The following is a 21,286-nucleotide window of genomic DNA, read 5'->3' as shown; positions in this document are numbered from 1 at the left end:
AGCTGCCCTGAGTTGCTTTGAGATGAGAATTTTCTCCCCGAAGCCGCCGAGCCTTTGGCACACCTGGACCCGCAGCATCGCTCCGGCTGGCTGTGGGGGCAGCGCAGCTCCTGGCTTTACTCACAGTGATTGATCCATTAACCAACAGGCCTGGAGTGCAATCAGCTGTGTGCCGAAGGCTTTCCCCCCTCAGGGGCGCCTGCCATCGGATAGTTCCCAGCCAGCCCCGAGCTCTGCAGGCCAATTATTTTATCGTCTGTAATGCGAGCCACGCGTGCTGTTGGTCTCATTTCCAGATTGAGGCCGAGGTGCTGATCCGGGCGCTGCCGACCCCAGCTGCCAGGAGGAATCCATGAGCAGACAACCTTGGATATGGACATCGTCCTGTCGGATTTTGTTCGCTCGACAGGGGCAGAGCCAGGACTGGCCAGAGACCTGCTGGAAGGTACGTACAGCTGGGGACGGGACTGGGAGGAGGCTGCTGTGGTCTGAGCGTGGAAGGGGCTTGCAAGAAGGGTGGGGAGGACCTGCGAGGATGGAAGTTGGTGTCCAGCTGGTGTCATCAGCAGCGGTGCTGGTGAAATTCTGCCCTGGTTTCTTGTTACACGGCCATCAGGTAATGAATTTCAAGTGTTTGGAAGGAGAACGCGTTGAACAGGAGCGCAGCACTGCTTCATTCAGCTTCTGCTCCCGCGTGTTGTTCGCTGCCAGCAGTGTAGTAAAACTTTGGGGTTTTTCTTGTCAGCAGTGCTATCGCTGCTAGCGAGCGCTCTGAAGGCCGCCTGTGTTTTCAAAGGGGGTAATTATACAGGCAGAGCTGCGCTTTTACTGGTATATCTTGTTCTGCTTGTGAAGGTGGTGTGATTATACCAGTATAAATTGCTGTTTTGCTGGTATCTGGCCATCCGTGCTGCTGAGCCGCTCACCTCTCCTGGCAGCGGCCCCTGCAGCTGGCTTGCACAGAAGTGCACCCAGGGCTCATCATGGGGCGCTTGCTGTCAGCAGGCCCAGTCTGTCGGGTGCCAGGAGGCACTGAGCGCTCAGGAACGGAAGCCTCGAAATGCTGCATCATCTGCATGCAGCCTCGACGCGCCGTGCTGGCGGCTCTCCAGCGCTCTGCCTGCTCAAAAGTGTGTTTGTTTGCCCTAAAGCGTAGCACAGCATTGACATTTTTCTCAAAAACTGCTGAAGATGGGCGACTTGCTCCTTAATGACCGTGTTTAGTTTCAAGGCTGTAGATAATTGGTTTTTCACCTTCTGCTTGTAGCTATGGGCAGAGGCAAGGAGAGGCCGCCAGGTCTGAATTTTTGGGCTGTAAGCTTTCTTGCAAGCAGTGCCTTTGGGTTTGTGTTGACACGAGGACGGTGACTAAATGTTGGCCTGTGCTAAATGCTGGAGGACAGAAACGCTGCATGTGAAGCAGAGGAAGCTGCACTTGGCAGTTGGTCCATACTTAACCGAAATGCAATTATATGATTCAAGACCATGCTTGCTGCGATACTTGAGCTGCATCATCACCCTCTTAACCTTGGAATAAAGGTAATGGTGCGAGTTTGGCTTTGCTTCAGAAGGAACCTTGGTTCCTCCTTCTTCCAGAGGCTCAAGTGAGGCACGGCTGTGAGATGGGGGAGGCGCTGAGGGCAGGGCGTTTGGGGGGCGGCTCGTGGCCTGCAGCCCCCTCCATCGTGGCAGCCTGCAGCCCCCTCCATCGTGGCAGCCCATGGCGCCCTTCACTGTGACAACCTGCGTCCCTCTCGCTCGCAGCACTCGTGCCATCTCACATCCCGCTCGTGGCGAAGAGCAAAAGTCTGGAGGGCTGTGGGTTTTCCGGTGCGTCGATGCTCTGGTTGTAGGTTCCTTGGTTTCACGTCGGGATTCGAACGCTGTCTTTCAAAACCCGTATTTCTGGTTGTGACAGAAAAGGTGAATGCAGGTATTCCTCCAATTTTTGTGTCTCTCGCCCCGGCACATGAGTTGATTTATTTTGACAGCAGCAGTTTTACCTCGTTTTCATACCACGTTGCCAAGTCGCTGGGTTTTTTCCCACAGCCTCTGTGGAGCTGACATCTCCACAAGTGGAAACGGGGGAAGGCAGAGCTTTTCCATCATCTGCATGCAGACCCTCCGAAGGGTTTTCATTTCTGAAGCAGCTGCTGGTAGATACAGCTGTGCTGGGTCAGTGTTAGAGCATCCTCCTGTTGCTTTTGCCTTGCAGCAGGTGATGATGAGCCAGCAGCTCCAATGGTAATCAGGTGGATCGTTCTCATTCTTGGATTCTTCTTGGCTCATTCAAAGAGTGAAACAGGAAAAAAAAACCTCAAAAGGTGAACCTTAAAATAACTTTCCGCTTGGAGTCAGTCGTTAAACACTGCAAATTACATCTCTCAGAAGAATTTGAATACTTGAAAAGCATATTTCCGTTTGGGAATTAGACATAATGCTTCTTGTATTATCCACAAGCTATCATGTAAACCAATTGGCAGTTTATACATCTTTCCTGTAGTGGAGTTACTATATATAAAGTTGGCTTTCTTTCCACGGTGTCTGCTAACTTGCTAATTTAAGAGCTTAGACTCACAGTGTTCATAAAAATCACTATTTTCTCTAATGGAAGCCATATGGTGGACTCCTTTTTTGCTATATATTAAAGCCTGTGGAAGACAGTGGCTTCTAAAAGGTCAATTTATTGCATACTGGAGGACTTCAGTGTATTAACATGTACTCTTTCAGCCTGCTGGGTCGTGTTAGCAGCAAGGGGAATTGCGTTAAGGATTCCCCCAGCTCTTAGTTAAATCTGTTTTGATGAATAATTGATCTGGCTGGTAATGGCTGCAGCCTGCTGGAAAGTGATGGAGCTGCTGCCCAGGCAGGCTGGCGTTTTCCTTGCTTTTATATTTTGGGTGTCAGCTCAGAAAGAGCCGAGCCTCTTAAAAACCACGCGCAGAGCCTGAAAAAAGTGTTGTTAGAAACCAGCAGCTTTAAGAGTCCCGCTTCACCGTTGGTGTTTTTGTGTTTTTCAGTGGAGTGTTGTGCAGTAAGGTGAGGGATGAGAGCTGCAGGCTGTTAAACTTTGTCAGTAAAGAAGCGGTGTGTGCATCACGATGGATTATCTTCACAGCACTGGGGAGGCTTAGAAAACAAAGCTCTGGCTCTGACCTGAAGCGCTTGGCTTGCCTACATGCTGGTGGACGTAACACAGCCTGACCTTCCATTTCCCTTTCCGAAGGGCAAAATGCTGTTTGTTTGTCTTCAGTCCCACGCTCTGTGTGTGCTGTTATGGTGACCCTGCCCTTCGTTTTACAGCCAGAAATGCAGTTCTGGTTTTGGGAGCTTTGGGGAGGTTGTGCATCTGCAGCAAGCAGGAGCAGCAGCTCCCTCTCAGCCCTGTGCCTGTCTGCTGCATGCTTAGGAGCGTGCGAGGGCAGCAAGCCTGATGTGCTGGGCGCTTCATTTCATGGGAACGTTTCTTTGAATCCAAATCCTGGGCAGGAACGTAGCTCCAAATGTCGTGGGCAGATGGCCCAGCGTTACTTTCCAGGTGGGTGTCGTGGGAGCTGACTTGACATTTCTCTCGTATGATGGTGACCGCTTTCGATTGCCTTCTAATCCAGGTAAAAACTGGGATCTGAGTGCAGCACTGAGTGACTTCGAGCAGCTACGGCAGGTGCACGCAGGGAATTTGCCACACTCCTTCAACGAGGGCCGCAGCTACAAACCCCCAGAGAAGGAGGCAGCCCGGCCCGGGCGACCACCGCTGCAGCGGCAGGATGACATTGTGCAGGGTAAGAGCCGTCAGTGGAGCAGTCGGAGGATCGTAGAACTGCTCAGGTTGGAAAAACATCATAAAAAGACCTTAAAGATCATCAAGTCCCTCCGCAGCCCAACCGTACTACCCTAACTCTAACAACCCTCTGCTAAATCGGGTCCCTGAGCAGCACATCCGAAGGCTTTTAGACACATCCAGGGATGGTGACTCAACCACCTCCCTGGGGAGCCTATTCAAGTGCTTAACGACCTTTTCTGTATAGAAGTCTTTCCTGATATCTGATCTAAACTTACCCTGGTGCAACTTGAGGCCATTTCCCCTTGTCCTGTCACGAGAGCCCCGCTGTGCTGCAATCACCTGTCAAAGATGGGCAGGGAACAATAAGGTCTCCCTTGAGTCTCCTCTTCCCCTGCCCAAACAGCCCCAGCTCCTTCAGTCTCTCCTCATAGGGCACGTTCTCCAAGCTCTTCCCCAAGCCTTGCTGCCCTTCTCTGGCCCTGCTGCAGCACCTCTGTGTCCTTTCTGTACTGAGGTGCCCAAACCTGAACACAGAACTGGAGGTGAGGCCTCAGCAGCGCCGAGTACAGGGCAGGATGGCTTCCCTGTTTCTGAGTTGGAGGTGTGTTGGAGCAATTCAGCTTTCCAAAAAGCGCAAACTGAAGGCAGCGATTTTAGTAATGGCTTTGGTGAGGTTTGCTGCTTCTGCACCATTCGAGCGCTGTTTCCTTTTCCTTCCCTGCCAGAAAAGCGCCTGTCTCGAGGCATTTCCCACGCCAGCTCCACCATTGTCTCCCTGGCCCGCTCCCACGTCTCCAGCAACGGCAGCAGTGAGCACCTGCTGGAGATGCCCATCTCCACCTTCCAGCTGCCCGACCTCACGGTGTACACAGAGGAGTTCCGCAGCTTCATCGAGCGAGACCTCATCGAGCAGTCGATGCTGGTGGCACTGGAGCAGGCTGGTAAGCAATTTACGCTCCCAAATTATTTCTTTTCCATGCCAGTGCTGCACGGTGGTGGCAGTTCGCAGCGGCGCCGACTGGAACATGCTGGCATGTGTGCCGCGGGCTGCAAAGAACGGAGAGCAGGGATGTGTATCTGTGATAGATTTTGTTTCGTCCCTTTTTGTCGCGTGGTGCAAGGGTTGAGCAAGATTCTGCTTCACTTTGCCTGCAGACACAGAATGCAAATTGTGTGTGTTGTCATCGCTCATGAATGGTAATACTGAAAAAAACACCAAGTTGCATTATCTCACCACCTAAGCCTCCCCATGCCCCGTGCTGTCCCATCAGCCCTACTACGAGAGGGGGGGGGAAAGAAATGACTGCATAATGCAAAGAGCAGCGAATCATCTGGCCAGATATTAGAAGTGATTACAAATGTTTTAGGTGGATGATGCGTTTTATGTGCTTGCTAATTCAGTGCAGGAAAACCCGTCTGCTGGCTTTGTGTGTGCCTGGAGAGGAACCACCTCGTGAGCGTGGACGGATTTGTTTTCCAACGTGCTGTTTTCCTCCTGAATAGTTGCTAGGTGATCTGTAAATAAGATTGGGCTGGTGAATGAATGGGACCTCCGTGCTGGCAGGGAGGAGCCTCGTCCCTGTTACAGGGTGGTGCATGGCTGGGGCAGGGGGGCGGCACCGGGCAGGAGCTCAGATGCCTTTACATCTTCTGTCGCAGTGCACATACCTACAGAACTCCTATTCCTTCAGAGAGAACGTAGATTCTTAATCTCAAATTTTAGCCCTGTCCTGCTCAGGTGTTCCTGTAATAAATATTCTCATGTTTTGGAAATGAACACTTGATCGCAGCGATCTTGTTACGGCAGCGTTGCTGTTTGTGCGTGGTGAAGCTGGTGCAAATTGAAGCACACTTATCTGCATCTCAGCAGAGTTCAGGCTGGGTATTGGATTGCTGCATTTTTGGCACAAACTCTGCCCAACAACTATGGGACGTTTAGATCTAGTTTTCAGCACGGTTCCCTAAAACTGTGACCGCTGTGAATCCCTTCAGTGTACACATAACGCATCCAGCAGGTCCCTCTGTGACCTTGGTGGAAGAGGAGTGAGCTGTTGGCAGAGCAGGCAGCCCACCCTCAGGGGGAGCTGTGTCAGCCCCTCGGCTGTGCTCCTCCATGGGAGAGCTGGGGTGCTTCCCAGAGGTAATGCTCAGTAATTGACTTTTACAAAGCGCCCTTTGAGGGCAAAATGAACCTGCATTAGAGGTGTGGGTTTGTCATAAATGGGTGTTTATCTTTAATAAAGGGCTGCACTGTGTATATGGGACGCTCCAAGCGTGATTTGAAGCAGGGTGTTGAGCACGGTGCTGTGATCTACGCTGATATCCCTTCTTAATTGAGTGTGTGCTGTCCTTAGAGAATTAAGCAAATATTTTACAGACCAATAAATGTTAAGATGCTCTTCTCATTCTATCCAGGGATCCCTTTACACCACTGTGGCAGAGTAAGCGTGCTTAAAGTGGCTGTAAATTGTAATGACATCCTCTTGGAAAGCTTTTAATATGCTCAGAGCTCTGGAAAGGCCTTGGTGGAGCTGCGAATTTGGCCCTTGCTGCAACCTTGACGTTCTTTGTTGCAGGCCTAAATGGCTTAGGCCTTGTCCTGTGTTCTGCAGATGCAGGGTGCTTTTCTTGTTCTGCACGCAGAGCAGCAGCGGGCAGCGCCTTGCCTGAGGCCATCTGTAAAGTCAGGAATAGTGGAAAGAAACCCTAGGCTTGATTGCTGTGCCTTTGCTCCGAGGTCAGTGAAATGATGCCAAGCCCTTTTCCAAGAGTCCCCCCAGCATGTTGGCAAGGAAACTTCTGCTTCTTTCTCCAGGCTGGCGCTGCAGTAAGCGTCTGTAGGTGGACTGTTTAAAAACTGCTGAGTTAAGGATTCAGCCTCTCTTCCCTCAACGCTCGCCTTGCTGTTGGACTGGTGAACAAGTTCCTTGTTCCTGGAGCGTAAGCATCCCGCGTCTCAAAGCAGGCAATCAAAGAAACCTGCACCCTTCCGTCCCTGCCTCAACCATGCATCACCCGGCTCCTGAAGCTTTTCAGCTGGCTTCAGCTCGTGCCTGACCAGAGGCACGTGTGCGCACGTACTCCCCGCTCTTACGCACTGGCATCTGACCTGCAAAGCTTCTGCAGATATTTGAGCCTGTCAGTCATTGGCCGCACTGATTTTTCTCAAGAGAATCACAGCATCACAGAATTGGAGGGGTTGGAAGGGAGCTGCAGAGCTCATGCAGTCCAACCCCCTGCCAAAGCCATTCCTACAGCAGTCGCACAGGTCGGCATCCAGGCAGGTCTTGAACATCTCCAGAGCAGGAGACTCCACCACCTCCCTGCAGCCTGTTCCAGTGCTCATCACCTCCCTGGGCAGCCTGTTCCAGTGCTCATCACCTCACTGCACAGCCGTTCCTTCGCACATTGCTGCACAACTTCCTATGCTGCAGTTTCCGGCCGTTTCCCCTCATCCTGTCTCCACTCCCCACTGAAAAGAGTCCGGCCTCGCCATTCTGCCCCCCACACCTCAGATACTGATAGACCTGGATCAGATCCCCTCTCAGTCTTCTTTTCTCAGTGCTGAACAGACCCAGTTCGCTCAGCCTTTCCTCATAGCAGAGATGCTCCAGGCCCCTCACCAGGACGAGAGAGGTGAGCTCACGCCTGGGCCCACCTTGCTGCATCACCAACACGTGAGGCTCCTGCTGGGCCAGTGCTCGTGCAGAACCTCGTGGCTGGGATTCCTTTGGCCCCTCTGCTGTCACCCTCAGCACTGAGAATGGGAATCTGAGCCTCGGCTCTGGGGGAAGCGTTGCCCAACAGCCAGCCTTAGAGCTGGTGCTGCCATGGTCTGCAGCATTCCTGCAGGTGGAAACGGCAGCAGGGTTAGCTGTGACGTGTGGTAGATCTCTGGTTCTTGGCCTTCATGATGGTGGAAGATACGTTCTGGTCAGGGAGAAAGCTACAGGTGTGTGAGTGCATCGCTATGAGCTCTTGTTGCCAGATCCTGAAATGGGAGAGTTTTCTGCAAGCTTTTGTCAAAGAGATGGGCTCTGAACTGGACGAAGGAGCCTGCAGACAAATTATCTGGTTTTAGATAGGATCAATGAGCTTGCCACATTTTCTTGCTGCTTTCTCCTTTTTTGGTCTCTGATAACCCAGTTCCAGGAGGTGATCCCACTCCTTCTCCACCCGGTGATTCAGCAAGGGGAGAAAAATGTGTTCTGCAGCAACTGCTCAAGCACAGAGGTGGGTGTTAGCGCTGGATCGCGTCAGCCTGAGGAGCCAGAGAACAAATCATCCCCAGGAACGCTGGGAGGGCGGCCCTCATTCCGCACGGAGTCCCTGGTAGCCTCAGGGAAGCCATTTGATTTCAGTGAGTCACTGCTGGGCTTTGGGCGAGGAGCAGCGCTGTCTTCATTCCTTCCTATTTGTGTGACCTATTTAGAGGCTCCTGTTAGAGGAAAGCTGCGTTTCACAAAATGTGTGAGTTTGGACGCAGGTTCCTGAGCTCTTTTGGAACAAACAAATGCTTTTGCCGTGCAGAAAAACATCCTGAAAGCAGCTGCGTGGTGGAACTGGGTCCGTAAGAGTGGTGCTGCTGGTGGCTGCTGCAAAGGGAAGCCCCTGGCGCTGTGGACTGCTTCAGCTGTGCAAAAGAGCTGTCGCTGACCTCTTAGGTTTTGGAGCAGCATCAGCTCATAATGGAGCTTTTTCTGCCAGCCAGCAGGGAGAGAAACAAGCTGAAAAGCACAAGAAGAAGTGAGAGGTAGCCAGGAGCCCGAAATGCTGTGATGAGCCAGCAGTGAGCCAGCAACAGCGAAGCTTTTGGTGCGCGTGTCAGTTTGTCCTGCCAGTCACACGCACGTTTCTCTCACTGTTGCTGAAGTGCTGATGGCAGGAAGATCCATTGTGCTCCTGAATCCAATTATTTTTCCCTTCTGCTGGCATGCAGAGCTTCCAGGAGTTGCTGCTAATAACTGTGCGGGGAGAAAGATGTTGTTTTAAATACTTGTAGGGGGCCTCTTGGCCCTTTACTGCCTTGCCACAAGCAAAATATTGAGAAAGTTTGGGGAATGCGGCTCCTTCGGAGGGAGTGAAGCTGCGACGACCTCTCTTGCATAACTCAGAGCGTGTGGAAGTCTGGACAAATTACTCTGCGTGCCTCGCCGTGGATGTGCAGCACGTCGTGACTGCGTGCCGCAAAGAGAAAAGCCTGCTGAAGGTGTGTGTGTGTGTCTGGGCCTGGCTGTGCTCTCTGGGAGTCTGCACAACTCCGGAGTGCTGAGCAGAGGTGCAGCAAACGCTGGGAAGACAAATCTCACAAACCCAGTGGCTGCTTCCAGGCACGGAGCAGCAACGTTCCCAGGGAAACACACGAAGGCAATAAAGATCTGAGTGCTGAGTGCGGTAGCGTTCTGATTTTGTTCAGCTTTTGTTAGATGCCGTTTTGCTTCTCGCTCTGCTCTTCTGGCTCCGCTCCATTTGGCGAAGGTTTGCGACGTCGCCGTGCCAGAAGCAATATCGAGTGCAGATCAGCCCCTGTTCCAAGCACAGCTATTGTCTCCGCAGCTCCAGCAGGTTCCTTTCCCCATGCTGAGAAAAGCAATCGGCAGCATCGCATCCCAGCGAGCTCTGCCTGTTATGCTTTTCCTGTGTTTATCTCCCAGCGGTGTTTAAAAGTGCTTTTCTGAACTGAGCTCTCCTGCGTCTGCTCTCACTGAGGTCATGCAAACAGTTTCAAGCAGTCACGTGCTGCTTGTGGAGCCAGGGGCCGTGCTCGGGAGCAGGGATGTTCGCTGGAAGTGCAGGGAAAAGGAAGCTGTGCTGGAAGAGCAGTTCAAGTGCGTGCAACGCTTTTGCCCCCTGAACAGAACGTCCCCTCCCAAGTGCTTGTTGCAGGTGCAGGATCTGCTGCCAGAAGTCCCAGCCTCCTCCGGGGGCCGCGGTGCAGTGGTGAGCAGTTGTGAGCTGGAGTCGTAACACGGCTTCCTTCCCCTGATCGATGTTTAACTTCCAGCCTTCAGCTGAACTGCGGTGTGTTAATTTTTCCTAGCTTCTATTTTTAGATGAGCTGAAAACCCTCTCTCTTAACTTGTAGTCATTCACGTGCCTTATATTACCCAAAAGCTGCTATTTTTAAGCACTGTCAGTTTACATTTTCATTGGTAAAGCTGCTTGGCTCAGCAGCAAAAGTTCTGAGAGCTACCCACACGAGATGCGTTGAGTTCTGCTTCCTAGAAGCAACTGAGAGCACTCTGGTTATTAACTGGGGAAACCAGAAGAGCTGTTGGCACCTTTGTGGCTGGTGCTTTGGACGTGCTTTCGGCCTGATGGTTGGCTGGAGTTGTGAAACAAGCAGAGAGAAAAATGGGCAGGAGGAGAACGCTGGTCCGGGTTAAATCCTAGCTGGGCTGGCTCCTGCTTCCAGCTTTAGCTCTGATTTATTTGACCTGAAGTCATTATTTCCCGTGTCCTGCCTGTTCTTGCAGCCTGGCCTTCTCCCCAGGTCACCGTGATGATGTTGTAATTCCAGCCTGTCCTTTTATTGCATCTTCTTCGCTCCTTTCCTCTTGCAGCTGCAGGATGGATGTGCAGCTCATTTCTGTTGGTGCTCCCATTGCAGATTAAGCCGGCTGCAGCCCTCATCTCCCTTATTTTTTTGGTTCTGTGTCCAGCTGTGTGCCTGGTTTTCATGCTCTCAAATATTCCCCAGGTCGTCTGAACTGGTGGGCGAACGTGGATCCCAGCTGCCAGAGGCTGCTTCCCCTGGCCACCACGGGTGATGGGAACTGCCTGCTCCATGCTGCGTCCCTGGGTAAGAGCTTCACCGAGCGCATGGCTGGGCAAGCAGCTCAGTGATCCCCTCCAGCAGCCTCCCCTCTTCACCCCAGCCGCTTTCTGCTGTCAGCTCAAACAGCTGCTGCTGCTGGAGGTGGAAGGAGAGCCCAGGCACCCTGTCTGCCTCCGGGACGAGCAGCACCGCGTGCCCATCTGTCCCTGTGGGATGCCGCGGTCTGGCCGCTCGCCCCAGGCAGGCAGCAGTGGATGTGCAGGGCTGGCGAGGAGAGCTGGAGCCGAGGGAAGCGAGCTGCCAAGTGCTTGTGTACTTCTAAATCTGTTCTCGCTGGGCTGGGCCTCGCCTCTTCCCTTTGGCAAGTTTCCCCGTGTTTCTGAAGGAAATGTGAAATAACAGAGCCGCCCAGTTCTCCGGAGGTGGCTGAGCAGAGCAGTTCCAAGAGCCCAGTTTTGCTCCTGTGAGTTCACCTCGTGACAAATTTTTGAGGTTTCCAGACTTCGAAATGAGTGGCCTTGTGTATTTCCTTTGTGGGCTGGCTCTGTTCAGACGCAGCGAAGCCACAGTCTCATTTCACCTGGTCTGCATTTTCCCTCGACGGAGCAGCCTAGCGCTGGTGGAAGGCACCATGTGCTCACGGGTTTGGGGGAGAGTCCTTGTAGCTGGAGTCCTTACAGCTTCTTACGTGGCTGTCTGAAAGCAGGCCGTGGACGGGATGTGGGCTTTGAGCAGGGAGTTTGTGGAGTCAGTTGTTTGGGTTGGCCCTGCTCAACTTGCATCGCTCTGCCTTCGTTTCCCATTGTACCACTTGCCCTGCTTTGTGGCACGCTGTAGGACTTAAGCTTACACTGATTATGTAGCAGAGGGTGGAGAAGTGCCAGTTCTTGCTAATCCCCCAGTGTTTTTCCTTCCCTCCATGCAGGTATGTGGGGTTTCCACGATAGAGATCTCGTGCTTCGCAAATCCCTTTATGCCTTAATGGATAAAGGTGTGGAAAGGGAAGCCCTGAAGCGGCGCTGGCGTTGGCAGCAGACACAGCAGAACAAGGAGGTAGGAACCAGACTGAATGTAGCCTGGGAGCAGAGTGCAAAATCCTGATCAGACGTCCCATAAGTTTGGGAGGAAAAACAAATGTCTTCAGTTTTAGGCAAGTCCGCAGCTAGCGCCAAGATGAGAAATATCCTTCAACATAAACTCTGGCTGTGAAACTTGGGTGAAATTCTCTGTGTTACAGAGTAGGAAAATTCCTTTATTAGAGCCATGTTATGGAAAACAAACATCGCCACAGGCTGAAGATGCAGCCTTGCTGGGCTGCCTGGCAGCAGGATGCGATGCGTAAGAAGTGCTCCTGTGGGAGGGGGTCAGAAAGATGCACCGCAGCTGAAGCCAAAAAGGAAATCATGAAGTTGCCACACTGAAGACTTCAAAGCTGTGACGTGCTCAGCCCCCACCCCAAAAGCAGGGACCTGCCTTTGTCAGGGTGGAAAGTTACCACATGTCCTCAAATGGCGCTCTTGTTTTTTTGTGAGCAGGGTAAACTTTGGTTTCCACCTGACACTGAAGGATGTTGTTTACTTCCCAGCTTCCTTTTTGTTTTTGGAAGGGCACAAAGATTAATATCTTGACGGTTTGATTAAAAAAAAAGTGTATTTCACTGTTTGAAACAGAGTGGTAATAAATAGTGGAGGTTTTACTGCTATTGAAAGCATGCTTCTGGGCATCTTTAATCTGCATGCTCAAGGCTATCTTCAGAGCTCGCTAACAACAGAGTCCTGTCACTTGTAGATCTTACTTGAGAATGTTGATGCTGCAGGTCCTTGGTGGTGCCATTCCCTTGTAACATCCCCAGCAGAAGCATCTGGGGACAGCAGCGGGCAGAGGAGGTGCGTGCAGGGTGGAGCAGCCCTGGTTCCATCAGTGGTGATGAGGAGACGGTTGGACTAAATGATCTTGCAGGTCGTTTCCAACCTTGTGGTTCTATGATCAGTGCTGCAGGCACTGCTGGGCTCGTCCCTTCCAGAGCAGCTCCAGAAGATGCAGCCCAGCGATGGAAAGCGCTCTGACTTACGCAGCTCACTCTGAGTGGAACGTTCTCCTTTGTTTTGCTTTAGATGGGTGATGGAAGAATTCATAGCAAAAGCTTAACCAGGAGCAGAGAAACTTATTAATACTTCACTGAGCAAACGGAGCTGGCTGAACTGTCAGTTACTTCTGGTTCGTGGTGTGAAGGTTTCCTTGGCGGCTCAGAAGGTTTAGGATGTTGTGTTTGGAGGCTGGAGCTCTGATTTTTGGAGCCCAGGAAAGCAGGAGGAGAGGAGGGCTGCTGCACTTGCTGGGGCGTTTCTTGGTGCTTTTCCTTAGGACCTCGAACACAGCAGGCTCCAGCGTAGCTTTTTGCTTGGTCCATTTTAGGTCGTTTCCCATTTTGCTCAGGGTTCGTGTGGTGTCTGATACTTTTCAACTCCTGGTTGTGTTGGAAGCTCTGTGAAAAGCTGCTGTGGTAGAAGAGCTGTGGTCCCCAGACCGAATTCTTACTGCAGCCTTTTAGGATTAGGATGGCTGTAGGAGGGGCAGCGTGTTCTGTACGTGTGCTGCTGTGGATGGACAGTGTCTTCAGAGCACTGCAGGTCTGTGAGGCTGTGCCATACGTGGGTTTTCCTTGCCGTGCCACTGCCTTCAATGCTGGATCAATGTAAGAGCAAAGCTTTCCTCCCGTTCTGTGGATCAAAATGTTGATTTCCACCCCACAAACACTCCAGGTCTTCATTTGAGGCTGATTGTCTCCCTGTGAGAATATCGATTTGGGAAACGTGTGCATTTTTGCATGACGAATTGATGATTTTTACATCAACCCAAAGAGGGGCGCTGCGGCCGCGCGTACAAAACTGCAGAAACTGGAAAAAAAAAGTTAGTCTGAGGATTTTGTCCTCTTTGCCTTTTTCAGTCCGGTCTGGTTTACACCGAGGAGGAGTGGCAGAAGGAGTGGAATGAGCTGATCAAGTTGGCCTCCAGCGAACCTCGCGTGCACTACGGCACCAACGGAGGCGGCTGCGGAGGGTAGGTGGAGCAGGACAGAGCTGAACGCCGATCTCCCATCTTTTATCATCTCCGTGGCCCCAAAATGAGAGTGAGAAACAAAAAACGAGGATTTGAGCAGCGTTCTGTGCCCCTCCGTGTTGCAAGGGCACTTGATTGCTGCAGGCATCCCAAACTAACGCCGTTTGGGGCTCCAAGAAGCGCCAAGTAACGCGATGGTGTTTCCTGGAAACAAACCCTTGTCTTAGAAAAGGAATTGGTTTTGATCTATGTCTAAAATCTGAGATCAGAAAATGAAACTTGACGGGCAACTGCAGCGAAACAGTGTCAGAATCTCTTGCTGTCATTAAAAGCAATGAGCGGAGGCGCGGGGGATGAAAAATGATTGATTTCTTGTTTCTGAAAGTGTTGAAAGCTCCGAGGAACCCGTGTATGAGAGCCTGGAGGAGTTCCACGTTTTTGTGCTTGCCCATGTGTTGAAAAGGCCCATCGTGGTGGTGGCAGACACGATGCTGCGAGACTCAGGGGGAGAAGGTAGGAATGGCGCTCTTGGTTCTTTTTCTGCATGCGCTCATTCCGTGCGTTTTCCCTTGGCTCCATGTGGTTCCTGGGCACTTTGTGCCCAGTGATGCTGGATCTCCAATCTGACAGCGGAGCACAGGGGGGGCTGAGCTTCTGTAGCTGCTGTGGGTGATTCCAGGGGAGGGTGTGAGGCGTGCAGACGTCACAGCCTGTCCTGTTGCCTTTTCATTATGTTTTTCTACCTCTTCTGCCCCTGCACATGTGGGTGTACAGAAGGGAAATTCCGTTCCCTGCATGCAGTGTTTTCCACTGGCAGAGTTAATTTCCTGTCAGAGAAGATTAATCAATTACCATCGTTCTGGGTGCAAACTTAATTGTTTCTTTTGTGGAGGAGCGAAGAAGGGCTTTCATAGAAAACACAGATTCATTTGGTACCTGTTTTTCTCCTGGTGTGAAATGAATGTCTGCCTTGGGGGTTTTTTGTCCCTCAAGTTGACAGAAAATCACAGGTAAAAGCTTGAAGTGAAACAAACAGTGTTCTGTAGCACTTTCAGTAGAAACAACTCTTCCCTCTTTAACCTGTCTTGAAAACTGATCAGCCTGCTTTCTTTCCAGCCTTTGCCCCTATTCCCTTTGGAGGTATCTACCTTCCCCTGGAAGTTCCAGCCAACAAATGCCACCGCTCTCCGTTGGTACTGGCATACGACCAAGCCCATTTCTCTGCCCTGGTATCCATGGAGCAGAAGGAGTCCACGAAAGATCAAGGTATGTGATAAACGAGCGCCCTGAGTTGCGGTCGCAGAGCTGCGTGGGCTTTGGGTGACAGCAGAGGCCATCAGAGCTGGCGCTGTTGTTGGTGAGCCCTCGCAGCCTGGCTGCCGGCAACGTGGCTCGGGGAGCCTGCAGGGGAGCTGGATTCACCTGGGCTGTGTGCTGGAGGTGGATGCAGCTCCGTGTCAGCTGCAGTTCTGGGGACCGAGGGGACGCGGCACGGAGGCGGCAGGCTCTGTGTCTGTGCCAAATCCCGTCCTCTCGGGTGCTGAGGGCCTTTCTGTTCTCTTCCTTGCGCAGCTGTGATCCCCCTGACAGACTCTGAGCATAAGCTGCTCCCCGTGCACTTTGCAGTGGATCCTGGGAAGGACTGGCAGTGGGGAAAGGATGACGGTGACAACGTCAAGCTGGCCAGGTTGGCGATGGGGCACGGAGTGGCCGCAGTGCGGCCCTTCCTCGGTTATGCTCACAAACACGGGGGGTTCTGTTGGAATATTCTGGGTGGGACGATGACATCTCGCCAGCTTCCCTCTCCAGGGTAAGAGCTGATTGCTCCAAATGCTGTGTGGAGGTGCAGATCAGGCTTAGATCGTACCTGAGAAGCAAAGGAGGAGCAGCTGCTGTAGCCTGTATTGCAGACATGAGAAAGGTGTATTTTTCCATTCCTGTGCCCCCCCGTTTAAGAAGGCAAATACCTTCCACTGCAGTCGGAGGACGGCCTGCAGGCAGCCCCAGCCTATTTTGGGCTCAGGCTGTGGGCAAGCCCTGTCATCATTCAGGAGGAGCAAATTTCCTGTTGGTGAGCCAGAAATCACCAGCAGTGGCATCGTGGTGGGAGAGCTGGGGCATGACTTGCCCGTCATATGACTTTGGGTTAGGAAATGTAGAAACCTCCAAGGTCAGAGTATTCAGGCTCAGGGCAGGCTTAAGAGATACAGATGTCTCCTCGGAGGGATTCTGAGCCAATAAGAAATACCTGTGTTTTTAGTGGGGAAAAAATCTGCAAGTGGAAATTGTTGAGAAAACATCTTTACTTTTTAAATTTTTTTTATTTTTTAAGAGGAAAATCATTTTGAAAGGAGCTCTAATTAGATCTGTGACGTCTGCTGTCTTGTTACTTGTCTCACATGCAAGTAAGGATTGCTGGCCAAGTTGGTTGTAACTCGTAGAAAACTCAGTTCTGACATTCAGAAGTCTCCTCGCATACTTATTTTGGCTTTAATTGAAAGGTTTGGGAGACTTCTAAAAACGCTGGCTTTTGTGTTGCTGTTGTCTTGGTTGTTTCTAACTGATCTATGAAAATGCATTAAAACAGACAAATTAACGTGGAAAAAAGAACCTTTGTCGTAGAGTGAAACGGGCTGTGACTCTTCTGCTTTACATTCCAGCGTGACGCTCTCGTTGGAAGCAAAGCTGCACTTGCTGCACAGCTACATGAATGTGAAATGGATCACGTTGCCTTGTGACATGCAGGTAAGAGATGAGGAGCGTTTCCTTTGCTGAATTATTTACGCTTCCCTTCTGCAGGGCCGCAGAGGTGAAATCGTCCCCGGCTTCACGTGAGGCTCTGCGCTCCGTTCTGCGCTGCGGCTGCGTTGCTCTGGGCGGATGATCCACCCGTGTTTTGGTGCACGCTTTTTTTGCAGAGCTTTTCGAGCCTGTTTTTACCCTTCACGCCAACGTGAGGCCGCCCCGCTGCACCCCGCTGCGCACGCATCCTGCTGTGTGCATTTGGCAGCGCCGGCGGCTGCTGAATGTTCCAAGACAAACACTGAGCGTTGGTTTACAGCCGCCAGAAGCTGCCCTGAGGGTCGCGGTGTGACTGGAGCTTTCCTGGGACCTTACGTTGGCTCATAGAGTTCTGAAAACTTCCATTTGTTTCCAACATCTCGGTGGTGATGCGGCAGCTGCCCCGGCGGTGGGGATGTCCCCAGGCTGCCGAGCGTGGAGGAGGTTTCTTGCTTTTCTTCTTTTCCTCCTGTCTCCTCTTTTGGCAAAAATTCCCTGGGCTTCCTCGTGAGCTGTTCTGATCGCAGCCGTTCTGATCTGCCTGAAGCTGTTAAGGCGTCACTGCAGCACAGCTCGAGTGGTGACGTTTGGTCGCTCTTTGCTGCAGCATCTCTGATGCGCAGTAGCTCCGGAGCTGAGAGCCGCCACTCGTCCCCTCCGTTCTCCTAGCACATGCCTGCGTCTCTGCTTGACCTTCAGCCTGAAAAATCTTGTCTGAGCAGCTCAGTGACTTGCCATGTGTTTTCTTTCTCCCAGGCGCCTTTGGCCCAGCCGGAATCCCCCACAGCCTCAGCAGGGGACGATGCCCGTTCAGCTGCGGAGTCGGGAGAGTCAGACAAGGAGTCGGTCTGCAGCAGCTCAGCAAGCAACGGGGGCAGCAGGGGCTGCAAGGACAAAGAGAAACCAAAGAAAGACCGAGAAAAGGACAAGGAAAAGGATAAGAAACGGGCCGACTCGGTTGCCAATAAGCTGGGCAGCTTTGGCAAGACTTTGGGAAGTAAGCTAAAAAAGAACATGGGTGGGTTGATGCACAGCAAAACTGTCAAGGGAGGTGTGAGCAACGGGCAGGGGGACACCCTGGAGAAGAAGAAAAAGGGATCCTTGAAGACGAGGAAAGGCAGCAAGGAGGAATCCTCCCAGGGAGACCTTTCGGTTCCTGGGGAGAAAAGCTGCGTGGGTAAAGCAGCCTCCGAGAAGCCCTCGGACCCCTACAAGTACAGCAACGACGTGCGGCTGAGCCTCAGCATCCTGCGCGCTGCCATGCAGGGCGAGCGCAAGTTCATCTTCGCCGGCCACCTCAAGACCGGCCACCGGCACCAGTACCAGGAGGAGATGATCCAGCAGTACCTCCTGGATGCTGAGGAGCGCTTCCTGGCCGAGCAGAAGCAAAAGGAGGCGGAGAAGAAGGCGCTGGGGAGCGCCGCCCCTGCCAAGAAGCTGGAGGTGGAGGCGAGGGGCGAGGAAGCCCTGCACGGCCCCGTGTACCCCCAGCCCCCCCCGGCCTACACCATCCACAGCCCGGATTTGGCCATCGGCGCTAAAATGGCCGCGTTTCCCTCCAGCTACTCAGGCGTCTTCACCTTCCCCAGGCCCTCCGTGGTCGGCGGCGGTGCAGAGGGCTCGCACCCCCCCAGCTTCCACGAGGGTCGGCGGCAGGTGGCGGGGGGCTCCTGCAGCGGCCTCCCCCCCTACGCCACCCTGCCCCGGCACTGCGCCCAGGCGCGGCCGCAGCCTTCCCACGGGGGGAGGTTCTCCCCCGCGGACACGGACGTTCAGCCCAGCTTCCCCACGGAGTGCGAGGCCCCTGCCTGCGTTCCCCCCCAGCACAGCAACGGTTACCGGGAGTACGTGGAGCAGGACGGCCCGCAGAAGGGAGCACCCGTGGACAAGACGAGAGGCAGGGTTCTTTATGGCGTTCAGCAGACCAAATGCAAGCAGCCAAACTGCAGCTTTTACGGGCACCCAGAAACCGGGAATTTCTGCTCCTGCTGTTACAAAGAGGAGCTGAAACGTAAAGAGCGCGAGGCGCTGGTGCACAGGTTCTGAGCGCTGCCAGGGCCGGACCTGCAGCACGCGAGGAATGCAATAATGTGTGGTTTGTCCCCGCACTGCTCCTCTCGCTGGCTGGAAGGAGGGAGTGGGCTGACAGCGGCGTTCAGCTCTGCGCTGCGGAGGAGATCCGGGCGAGGGGCTGGGAGGAGCGGTGCCTCCCTGCAGAGACTCGGGCAGAGGGGCTCATCCTGCCTGGATGGGGTCGGCGCAGGGGCGAGCTCAGGTGGGAGCTGGGGGCGGAAGGGGGGTCCGGCGATCCGTATCCCAGACCAAAGCTTTCAGCTGGACCCCGACGCCGCCCCGCTCCAATAGTGCTTCCCAGAACGGAGCGGAACGCCCCACGATCCCAGTAAGGGAGTCGCAGACCTTTCAACGGAGAGATTTTTATTTTTGTTTTTAACACTTTATTATTATTTCTTTTCCTGGTACCGAGAGAAACGTAGTTGGAACGGGATGTTGTCGTTTTGTTTCGGTGGGACCGAGCCCGTCGGATGTCTCAGCGCCTTCAGCACCACGGGGGCTTTGCCCTCCCCCCCCCCCCCCCCCCCCCGCGGGCTCGGCTCTGGTTTTTAAATACTGTTTTTAAGCTCTTCAGGAGGGCGGGAGGGGGACCGAGGGTGGTGTCAGCGCTGAGCCGTGTTGAGTTTTCCTGCAGCAGAGCCGTTGTGTTGGCGGCACAGAGATGACAGAAGGTCGGTGCCCCCGCCACAAAACCTCCGGCGTGGAGCAGGAGAGAGGACAGAGCCCTGCAGCACGGGAGGGAACGCCGCCCTTAGCTTCCAGCCCCACGTGGATACGCGCGATAACTTTCTACTTGAGCAAGCTACTTCCATACTACCTCTGTTCTGCTGAATAGAATTAACTCGGCTCCATTTTGCTGAGCCACGTAACTGACCTTTAGGCTGAGTAATACGAAAGATATTTTTGATAACAGGGCTAAAGAGCGAGGCGTAAGGAAGGCGAACCCGTAACTGCGTCACTCACAGCCACGCGGCCGCGGCGCTCCCCGCTCGGCCCTGCGGTCGCCGGCGTTCGCGTCTCGCAGGGGGGGCTGTGATTCAGCACTGCGATGTTTGCACAGATATATTTTTTTTGTTGTTTTTGTAATTAGGGATCCCAAGCCGGGCTCCATCCTCGGCCCAGTCCTGTATAGAGCGAGGTTCAGCATTTTACCACGTGGAAATAAAAGATGAGTTCTGCCGATAACTCAAAAGCTTTACAACATTCCCTTGTTGTTTCTCAGAAGGCACCCAACTATGCAATCCCTCCCCGTGCTGCTGCGGGGAGAACCGGGCAAGTGTGCTTACCTGGAGCATCGCCCACAGCCTTACAGCTCTCGGTTCTGACAGCAGATTCTGCCCGTTTCATGTCTGAAACCCCACAGAATTTAGGGCCTTTCCCCCTGGAGGCGGCCGGCTGCACCGTGCTGCTGTGCTGCAGGGCGCCCCGGGCTCAGCTGGCTGTAAATAGCAGAGTTCTTTCACCGGTTTCACTCACTGAAGTTGGTTTTGCTTTTCCTACCGCTGCTGATCTGAGTGCAGGGCGGCCGTGAGCCGTGGGAGGTAACAGCGGGGTCTCATGCAGGGGGCTCAGCTCCCGGCCCCTGGGAACGGCACAGGTCAGTGCAGGGGGCTGCTGGGCTCTCATTGCAGCGTGAAGCTCTGCGCTCCCTGCCCCAACCGTGGGCAGTGCAGGACAGGGGGGAAGGCAGATCCCGCTGCTGCCCCGTGGCCACGGTTTGGGGGGAAACGTCTCCATTTCAGAGCCTCCCGAGCTCTGGGTTCGGCGCCGCTCCGTGTTTGCTGATAGCAAAGTGCTGTGAGGGGAGAAGCGTAGGAGAGCAGCGGTTGGATGGACGCGTGCAGCCACGTCGGCTTATGGAGGAAACAAACCGACCCCATGGCTGCGGGAGGTGCTGGTGCGGCTCCCAACAGAAAACCATCTCCTACCCCACGGGGAGCTGCTGCCGCTGCTTCTCCTCCTGAGGGTTTTGGGGGAGAAAAGGGCTTTTGGAGGAGAGCTGCGTCCCCGCAGCGTTCCTGGGGGAGAGGAGAAAGGGGCTCTGAGGGCTGCGACCCCCCTGCTGGGCCGTGGGTGCAGTTTCCCATTGTGGGGTTTTTGCAGGCGCAGCAGCGCGTGGGGCAGCAGCTTCCCTGCCTGCTCTGCCCTCCGTGCTGTGGGTGGTGGGGTTTGTAGCTTTTTTACACACAAAATTGGGGAGGAAAAGCAAACAAACAAACAAAGCTTTAGGCAAAATGAGGTTTCCGATGAAGTGAGTGGAAGGGTATTTTTTTCTACAAAGCGGGGGCCCTAAGCATCGCCGGCCCTCACAGCTCCACCCGAGGGCCATGGCCGCATTTCTTCGGGATTTTTTCAGGTCCTTTTTGTTTCCTTTATGGTGGAACAGCAATTTCGTTTTGTTTCAAAGGGATCCCTCAATACAAATCCTATTTACTGCAAAGATCTTCACCATCCACCACTTCCTTCCCAGGGCCGGCGCTGCAGCCCAGCTCAGGCGCCCGTCTTTATGAGCGGGGCTGAAGGGCGAGCAGCCCATCTCCAACGCGCCTCTCCTGGGGGAAAGCACCAAGCTGCTTCCTGGGATGGGGACGGGGCGGCCGCCGCGATGCCCAGGGCTTCAAGTGCCCTTCTTGGGGTGGTGGGAGGAGTGCCGGCTGCCCCCCGCTTTGTCCCGCCTGCAGGCTGAGCCCCAGTTCGGCCCCACGCGTCCGTGGCTGGGTGGGAGGCTGCGGCACAAGAGGTGACCTGAATGAACTCCGCAGATCTGGACAAAACCCTTTTCTTTTTCAATTCCTATTGCAATTATGGGG

The 21,286-nt window shown here is 53.5% G+C and overlaps 1 protein-coding gene across 2 annotated transcripts in view; it reads left to right on the top strand.

The window, feature by feature from the left end:
- Nucleotides 1-19,661, top strand: part of OTUD7B (OTU deubiquitinase 7B) — a 33,016-nt gene extending 13,355 nt beyond the window's left edge. For both annotated transcript variants that reach the window (XM_052672704.1, XM_052672705.1), the window contains exons 2-12: nt 297-445; nt 3,612-3,782; nt 4,510-4,725; nt 10,485-10,586; nt 11,488-11,615; nt 13,510-13,622; nt 14,008-14,135; nt 14,739-14,888; nt 15,195-15,309; nt 16,283-16,367; nt 17,160-19,661. In XM_052672704.1, coding sequence (XP_052528664.1) covers nt 373-445; nt 3,612-3,782; nt 4,510-4,725; nt 10,485-10,586; nt 11,488-11,615; nt 13,510-13,622; nt 14,008-14,135; nt 14,739-14,888; nt 15,195-15,309; nt 16,283-16,367; nt 17,160-18,449 — 2,571 coding nt within the window. In that variant the 5' untranslated portion in view covers nt 297-372 and the 3' untranslated portion in view covers nt 18,450-19,661. The remainder of the gene's footprint in view (nt 1-296; nt 446-3,611; nt 3,783-4,509; nt 4,726-10,484; nt 10,587-11,487; nt 11,616-13,509; nt 13,623-14,007; nt 14,136-14,738; nt 14,889-15,194; nt 15,310-16,282; nt 16,368-17,159) is intronic.
- Nucleotides 19,662-21,286: the final 1,625 nt, after the last annotated feature.

This window comes from Tympanuchus pallidicinctus, unplaced genomic scaffold (genome assembly GCF_026119805.1).
Source record: "Tympanuchus pallidicinctus isolate F22 unplaced genomic scaffold, pur_lepc_1.0 scaffold122, whole genome shotgun sequence".
Lineage (NCBI taxonomy): Eukaryota > Metazoa > Chordata > Aves > Galliformes > Phasianidae > Tympanuchus > Tympanuchus pallidicinctus.
The sequence above is the reverse complement of the archived record's forward strand: the minus strand, read 5'-3'. Positions and strand labels throughout refer to the sequence as shown.